The sequence below is a fragment of the Myxocyprinus asiaticus genome, chromosome 5 (assembly GCF_019703515.2).
Source record: "Myxocyprinus asiaticus isolate MX2 ecotype Aquarium Trade chromosome 5, UBuf_Myxa_2, whole genome shotgun sequence".
In the NCBI taxonomy this organism is placed as follows: Eukaryota; Metazoa; Chordata; class Actinopteri; order Cypriniformes; family Catostomidae; genus Myxocyprinus; species Myxocyprinus asiaticus.
In genome coordinates this window covers 45,878,467-45,887,484 of record NC_059348.1, presented here as the reverse complement: position 1 = coordinate 45,887,484, position 9,018 = coordinate 45,878,467, and the positions used below count along the sequence as shown (strand labels likewise).

General features: G+C 37.7%; 1 protein-coding gene across 2 annotated transcripts; it reads left to right on the top strand.

Moving 5' to 3' along the window:
- The first annotated feature begins 1,764 nt into the window (after window positions 1–1,764).
- LOC127440997 (dual specificity protein phosphatase 14) lies at window positions 1,765–8,733 on the top strand. 2 transcript variants are annotated; one of them, XM_051698106.1, is made up of 3 exons: window positions 1,765–1,948; window positions 2,054–2,212; window positions 6,322–8,733. In XM_051698106.1, the coding sequence occupies exon 3, from the start codon at window positions 6,330–6,332 to the stop codon at window positions 6,837–6,839; it is 510 nt and encodes a 169-aa protein (XP_051554066.1). In that variant the 5' UTR covers window positions 1,765–1,948; window positions 2,054–2,212; window positions 6,322–6,329; the 3' UTR covers window positions 6,840–8,733. The 2 variants fall into 2 exon arrangements, with proteins under 2 accessions (XP_051554066.1, XP_051554065.1); XM_051698105.1 differs by having other exon boundaries at window positions 1,765–2,212.
- Window positions 8,734–9,018: the final 285 nt, after the last annotated feature.

Genomic DNA, 9,018 nt, shown 5'->3' with positions numbered 1-9,018 from the left:
CTACAGCTCAGATATTTCTATATGAAGCACTTCAAACAGGCTCAAATGTCAGGGATTTAATCCGTAAAGGACTATGAATGAAATTCAGATTTGAAACCTGGTTTTTACTTTGTATAATAACTAATAGATCTCTAAAGGGAAAGGTGAAGAAGATTCTAGATATGAGTAACCAAACCTCACACAGTAGGCTAATGCTATAAGAATTGCTTAAACTGAATGTACGGTTGCAAAGGGTAATGGTTTCTTCACAAACAATCAAAAAATAATTGAAGGATTGAAGGTCTTGTTCTGCTTTTCACAAGCACATACCATTACACATATTCAATTTTTTTATTGAGGATCATCTTTATATATATATATATATATATATGGTCTCCATAGACATGTTTACCGAACTGAAGTCAAAAACATGGTCAGTTGACAATTGCAGAAGTCATCATGTGACATCACTGCCTACCTGCTCGGCCTCTGTTACTGATCAGCCAATCAGTTTAGCAGAATATTTGGTGTAGGCCAGCTTAGGCATCATTCCGTATGACTCCATTTGTCCCAGCATTGCTGGGAAAATCTGTATCTTGAACTTAAGTTTGTGGGTAGGCACTATTTGAGGGCAACAGAACCAGAATTTATCTTTTTAATTTTCTTTTTTGCAAGGGTGAATAACTAATTGGAGTATTAACACTTAATGTTCTTCAAACTAGCCATAATGTTGTTGTTTATTTTTTAGGCATTATTACTCCTGATATTGCTAAAGAAAGTGTATAATTTGTGGAATACAGGACATATCAACCTTCTGCATCATTTTCAAGTGTACTGCTTTCTGGGCATTTTATACCTTTTAAGCAAAGTCACAAGGACCATTAAATATTCTGTGTTATTAGCCCAAGATTTTTCCCTTTTTAGTGCATGTAGGATAATAAATGATGTTCTTGGGGAATAACACACATTCAATGAAAACCTAAAATAAATAGCTATTTTTTTTATTACTGTGTAATAGTAACTCCATGACTGAAGGACAAAGGCACTGGATCATTCCAGGAGAACAGAGGTGTTATTGGAAGATTCTGGTTGAAGGAAATAAGTGAGGGGAATACATTTACTGATGACACTTTGTCTGTATGGACTGCATGAAATGTGTGATTAAATCAATATTCTGAAATGTGATGTCTTCTTTTTTTCTTTTTTTTTTTTTTTAAAGCTGTATTTTGGTACTTTTGATTTCTTATAGACCAAATACAACTGTGTGACTTACAATTTTGTAATGACTTAAATGGACCTTATTCAGAGTAGAGCAGAGTATCTTTAGTTTTTGATGGGAATGAAAAAGAGGATTTTAGGAATACACTTAAAGTCTCTTCAATGGCTGTGCTCCTATTTTAACTGTTTTTGGGCCTTTCACTGATGAAACATTGAAAAAAACAAAACAAAAAAAAAACCCAAAAAAATTTAAGCAAACAAAACTCCAGAAAACTCGAGTTGTGGAATTAGATGTGATCTAGGACCTTTATACAACTGTATACAGTGCATACCATTGAAGAGACTGTTCATTTATCCCTCACAACCACGTTTTCATTCCTGTCAAAAAAATAAAATATGGCGCTACTGTGAACAAGGTCTATTTAGGTCAGTTCCTCACCCAAGCTATCACGTGGTTAAAAAACAAACAACCAAAAAAACAACACTTTTAACAGCCACCGTTTCTATTCCCTTTTGTTGATTGGGAACGTTTTGCTTGTTAACTTTTGTGTTCCATGGACACAGTAAAAGCATTTGGGTTTTGACCGATATGATGGTGAGTAAATGATGACAAATGATTTTTTGCGAATCTGTCCCTTTAAACTGAACATCTGCAGTACCGCTATATGCCCACTGGGGGCGCCTGCAGCTACTGAAGACCGTGAATGTTACCGGACAAGTAGCAAATAATGGCGAAGATCGCGTTTGTAATGTAAGAAGTAATATTATTATATTTCTGTGGAAGAAATACCATCTAACTGCCTTAAAATACTAGAAAACCTATATTCTAAACCTGCGTTGTATCTTTGTTTACCAGTGACCTTGCTGTCTCCCTGACTGCTTCTGTTCTATTTATAATGCTACTTAACAGCAAAGTCGAGCTACATTTCTTTACCTCTAAAAGACAGAAATATTGTGATTAATCCAGAAAGCCAAAGGAATGGATGCGTGCTATCACAGGTCTCCCAGCTCTAAGGTAAAGTATAGTTTCAATGGCTAAAGATCTCTGCAGTCGCATAGTATTAGTGTTGTTGTAGTTCACCACTTTAATACAGTGACAGCAGTGTGACCTGGAGTTATTTATGTAAACTATTTTAAACATCATGTTTTCAAAAGCTTTTGAAATTATTATAAATGTAATTATAATACATTAAATTATTATAAATGTAAAAAATACATTAAGGCACTTACACTGGAAGTGAATGGTGCCAGTCCATAAAGGTTGAAATACACAATTATAACATTTATAAATATTAAAATACACTATAGAAAGTATATCCACAAGACGTAAACATTATGAAGTTACACATAAAGTACGTTGTCATGACTGCAAAATCCTCATCCTGGCCTTGGCTATAACTTTACACAGATAAGCTTAGTAGGCGATTTTTGTTTCTTCACACTTAAATCATGTTAAAGGAATATTTCACCCAAAAATGACAATTCCCTCATTTACTCAACCTCATGCCGTCCAAGATGTTTATGACTTTCCTCTGCTCAACACAAAGATTTTTAGAATAATATTTCAGCTCTGTAGGCCCATTCAATGCATGTGAATGGTGGCCAGAACTTTGAAGCTCCAAAAAGGACATAAAGGCAGCATAAAAACAATCCATAAAACTCAAGTGGTCAAACAGGTTAATCCATGTCTTCTGAAGTGAATTAATGGGTTTTTGACATGGGTGTCACTTTGTTTTTAAAAGTGGAGGGGGGGATGCCATGAAGTGGCAAAACTCATGAATATTAATTAGGTTATGTGCAGATAAAAAGGGTGGGAAAATGCATCGGTGCATTGATCTGTTAAAGAAATTTAGATGCGTCGATTACGAAATTTAAGAATTGATTATCATTATGAATTAATACCCAATGCGAACCTTCTCGCAACAGACACGGAGCGGGACAGGCAAGATTATGGGAAAGAAAGCACACTTTGAAATAAAGAACGTTTATGCAGCCGAGTTCACCTTGCAAACTTATATAAGATTAAATGAATAGATGGATGGATATAGATAGATAGTTTGGCTTTCTGTGTTATTATTCAAAACTGTTTGCATCCATTATGTTCCAAGTAAGTTCATTGTTGTTGCCTTCTTCCCCGATTGCGATATGTTAAAATTGCTTTTGTATCTCCATAAAATCAGAGGTCCTTAGAAGACAAAAAATGTCTGTCAAAACACTGCCATAAAAATATTATATATTTATATTATTTTCAACTTTCACTGACTTAGATTTTTTAACCAACATCAGTCCTGATCATAACATTCATTTCAGGATTTTAACCCTTTAAATGCCACTTTGTTTACATAATGCCACTGTTGTTTTTTACACACACACATTCCTGCAGTGCTCTATAATACAGCAAACAGAAAATAGGAAAAAGGCATGTATTTGCTCCATAGAAAAGAGAGAAAAATGGCGCCATCTGGTGGAAAATATTAAAACTTTACATTTTGAAGCCAGGTCTCCAGAATGAAAGCATAATATCATAGAATTCATGATTTTACGCTTTAATGGCACTGGGATCAAATATTGCAGTTTTAATGGGTTTCAATGGGGACATTTTTGACCTTAAGTTCCTGAGTGTAACTATTTTGTGTACACAGTGTATTATAGATGTAATATAGGAAGTGAGGTTGAAATATCAAAATTCCCCCAAAAATACACACCTTTGGCAAAATTTATGCCGTTGGCATTAACACATCGAAAAGACAAAAATGTCCCGTAGGTCGCACAAGGGTTAAATAAATGTGATTGATGGGCACACATTGGCTGTGAAAGAAAACACTCACTCGTTAATTCATTCTCTTTAGTGAATGCTACAGAATAGGGAGCGATTTCAGACTGTTCTGAAGTCAGCGTGTTTGCTGGAAATAGCCGTTAAAAGTGAAGAGCGCTTATTTTTCACCTTCCAGACTCATGGACTTAAAAAGGGTTGACAGGAAAACAAACTCAGATCAGAGATCAGAGGGTGCTTTATTGCCAAATATGCTTACACACAGGGCCATAGCAAGGAATTCTGGGCCCCCTGACTGTATATTGCTCTGGGCCCCTAATCAATCAAAGAAATACAGTTTCTAATTTGTTTTGAGCCCCCCCTGTACCTTTGGGCTCCTAGAATCGTTACCACTTTTCACCACACTAGCTATGGCCCTGCTTACACATACAAGGAATATATATATATATATATATATATATATAGCCTGAGGGTAAAACTGTTCTTGTGCCTGACGGTTCTGGTGCTCAGAGCTCTGAAGTGTCAGCCAAAAGGCAACAGTTCAAAAAGGTAGTGGGCAGGGTAAGTGGGGTCCAGAGTGATTTTTCCAGCCCTTTTCCTCACTCTGGAAGTGTATAGTTCTTGAAGGCAATCTGTACTGTCCTTTGTAGTCTTCTAATGTCTAATTTCGTAGCTGAACCAAACCAGACAGTTAGTTGCTGTGAAAAAATTCACAAATCAGACTGGTCAATATGAGAGTGGTTTCAGTCTTCTAGATGTTCAACCTTTGGAGCTATTTGGATTAGAAAATGAAGAGTCGTAAAATTTAAACGACCGATTGCGGAGCGGAGGATGATGTCATCCGAATTCACAAATCATAAAGAATAAAATGCAGCATTATTTACATGTCTACCACAGCGCAAAGCAGATTTATAGCCAATTGAAGTCTGAATTTCATATCACAGACTATCTTTACTGTGGTCTTTACATGCTAATAATTGACAGTTTTTCATTCTATGAGCCTGCTGAGCCTGCTCCATGAAAAACCTGGATCGTATCTGCCTGCACATGACATTTCATCTGCAATTACTGGTTTCAGATTTCACAATGCATCGTAATTTTTAGGTAGAGAATCGTAATCAATTCGAATCATTGTCAGAACGAATTATCACACCCCTAATTAGTATCACTTTAGCTAGAAATACTGATTGGTTACAAGGTAAAGTTCTCCCCTTTAGTACAAGGAGTTTCAGGTTCTAATCCACCCACATTTAACTTTTTTATTTAATAAACCAAGATTGCATCTGTACATCAGTGAATGTATGTCATGAGCGCTGAGTCTGACACATCTGTTTGCATTTTGCTTAGACTGGAAAGGAGCACGAACTGCGGTACAGCAGAGCGAGTAGAGCCCACGTCTGTGTGCATGAGACTAGAGAACATCGCCTCCCGCTGTCATTCAATGACACTGATAACAGCCACAACGAGCACTCAATATAACATTAAAAAATAAAAAACTACGGGCAATGGCAAAAAGTGGTAGGGACATGTCCTACCCTAAATGACGCCTACGGTTTTTGGGTGAGAACAGACCAAAATATATGTTCTTTTTCACTGAACATCTTTCCATTGCAGTCTTAAGGCACGATCATGATTTCAAGCTCGATTACACTTCCTAGCACTTAATGCATGCTCAAAGCCTTAGATAGCTCTAGGAATTGTAATCGAGCTTGAAATCATAATTGCCAAGGAGACTGATGATGTCAAGATTTTTGGTAAAAATGGAGTTATATTTTGGTCTGTTCTCTCCCAAAACTGATTGGATTGCTTCAGAAGACATGGATTAAACCACCGGAGTCTTATGGATTACCTTTATGTGGCCTTTACTGCTTTTTGGAGCTTCAAAGCTCTGGTCACCATTCACTTGCATTGAATGGACCTACGGAGCTGAGATATTCTTCTAAAAATCTTTGTGTTCAGCAATAGAAAGAAAATCGTATACATCTAGGATGGCATGAGGGTGAGAAAATGATGAGAGAATTTTCATTTTTGGTTGAAATATCCCTTTAATGTTAAATGTTTACATCTTGTGGCTATACATTTGAAACCGTGTATGTTATTGTTTATAGACTGGCCCTATTCACTTCCATTATAAGTGCCTTACTTTAACCACTGTTGAAAATACATTTCATGTATTCATGTTATAGGAAGGGTATGTGGGGGAAAAACTCGTATCACAGCTTAATCACAGCTTACTTAATAATTAAAAGGATTTTTGTGATAAATGTGCATAGAATTTCTAACTAATCTGAAATGCATATATCATCATCGTCATCATCATCAATGTGTGTATTGATATTGATCTGTTGCAGTCTCTGCTATGATCTCCCAGATAACTCCTTCTCTATACCTGAGTGGAGTGGAGGCCCTGAACCAATCAGCGTTGGCCCGCAGAGGCATCACTTTGATTGTGAATGCTTGTTCTGAGTATCCCTGCCCAGAGTACCATGGGGTGGAATGCATCTCCGTCCCTGTAGAGGACCGACCTCATGCCCCTCTGGACCTGCACTTTGATAGCGTCGCTGAGAGGATCCACCAGAACCACACTGGAAGCTCACTGGTGTACTGCTCGGCAGGTAGAAGCAGGTCACCATCTCTGATCATGGCATACCTCATGAGGTTTGAGGGAGTCTCGCTGCTTCAGGCTCATCAGCGGGTTCTCTGTGCACGGCCCTTCATCCGCCCGAACGCAGGCTTCTGGAGGCAGTTGCTTCAGTACGAGAGGAAACTGACCAACACCAATAGCATCAGGATGGTGGCCACCTCACAAGGGGTCCTACCAGAGGCCACCCAGGTCACACAGAACTCTTCATTCTGCCTAAATGTATAAGTGAAGACTCACTTTGAACAGATATTGGCTGCAAAAACTAAGGCTGCTGCCTTACTGCCCATTCAGCGCATTCGAACAGTTCTTTCACACTTTCAGAAATCAGAATTTATGCATTTTTTTTAAACGTTTGTATTAATATATATTTGTCAAAGAATAATCTTTAATATTCCCACCCCGGCCCACACTTGGCCACAGCACTGTTTTTTAATTATTTATTGTAAATTATAACATTATGCTTTGTGGGGCCTGACTACCACACCTGGAGTCGCAAGTTCGAATCCAGGGCATGCTGAGTGACTCCAGTCAGGCTTCCTAAGCAACCAATTGGCCAAGTTGCTAGGGTGGGTAGAGTCATGTTGGGTTAACCTCCTCATGGTTGCTATAATGTGGTTCTCTTTCTCGGTGGGCCGCGTGGTGAGTTGTGCGTGGTTGCCGCGGAGAATAGCGTGAAGCCTACACATGCACTAGGTCTCCGCGGTAACGCGCTCAAAAAGCCACGTGATAAAATGCGCGGATTGATGGTCTCAGACGTGGAGGCAACTGAGATTCGTCCTCTGCCACCTGGATTGAGTCACTATGCCACCACGAAGACCTAGAGGGAATTGGGCATGCCAAATTGAGGAGAAAAGGGGAGAAAATAAAAAAACAAAAACAAAACAAAAACATTATGCTTTGTGTTACAGTACTGTGGAAAAGTCTTATGCATATAAGATGTTTCACAAAAACATTTGTCTTAAGATGGATATTTATATCTTCAGCTTTAGTGTGTCAATAGGAAATATTGATACAGATGTCATGGCCCCCACAGTGCCCCCCACTGAACATCGAGTCAGTCTGGGATTACATAAAGAGACAGAAGCAATTGAGACAGCCTAAATAGATAGAAGAACTGTGGTGAATTCTCCAAGAAGCTTGAAACATCCTATCTGCCAACAACCAAGAAAAACTGTGTCCAGGTGTACCTAGTAGAATTGGTGCTGTTTTAAAGGCAAAGGTGGTCACACCAAATATTGATTTAGCTTTTTTATGTTTACTGGACTTTGTATGACGTTAATTAATAAATTAAAACTATTTATAGCATTATTTTTTGAGGACATCCTCACTATGCAATATTTTGCACAAGTGCCTAAAACTTTTGCACAGTACTGTATATTACCCTGGAACTGAATAAATAATGAAAAAGCTAGTTACCACAGCTACGATGGGGTTCCTATTGAATCCTCGTTTTATGCTGAAAATAGCACGTTATGATTCCAGCTCTGAATATCCTCCAGTCATGATCACACACAGGCGATGTCCAGGAAGATTCATCCACCAGAAGAGCAGTGCTGAAACACGACTGACGTAAAGTGTTCTTCTGCACAAGGACTAAAAACAGTTCAAGAAACAAAAAACTGAAAACGTACAAAGTGCGTTCCGCAAACCGGAACAAAGTGATTTTCAGTTGTTCTGGCATTATTTTTAAATGCTGGTAACCAGTTATAACCGGTTAATTTTGTTCTGATCATTTTTTAATGAAACTAAAGGCCAAAGGTTTATCACAGTACATTTTTAGAACAACACCAGTTCATGTTGCCCGAAAAAATGAAACTTGTTTTGATCCTGAAGGAAACTGCTGCATCACAGATTTCTATACCTAATTGCCCGTTTTTGATGTTGCATTCTCTAAATGAAGACCTTTTTAACAACTATGTATAATATATACAGTACATGCACATCTAATCCAGGTACAATGAAAATATTATTAGCGGTTAAAAGTACATTTCTCAGGTGTTTCCAAGTCTTCACTGAATTCACTGAATTATTGTTAGATATGATTCATTAATACAGATTTGATGATGCCGGGTTTTGACTCAGAAGCAGATCTGTAAATAAAATTATACTTAACTGTTAATTAACTGCTTGTTATGATTTCTATGCCGATAAATTCACCACACAGGAAAAAATTGCTTATTTTCGCTTATTTTGGTGAGGCAATTGGCTTATTTTGGGCTTGTTTTTCCCAGAGTGCAGAGTAGTCATTTTAAAAATAACTTTTTTAACCTTTCTTTTATTTTGTTCTAACCGGTAAACTTTTGGAAAGGAGGCTGTGGAACTTCTGAACCAGAACGAAAAAAAAAACCTTTTGCTTAGAACGAACCGAAATTAAAGACAACTCGCCCCTACTGGAGAAACATAC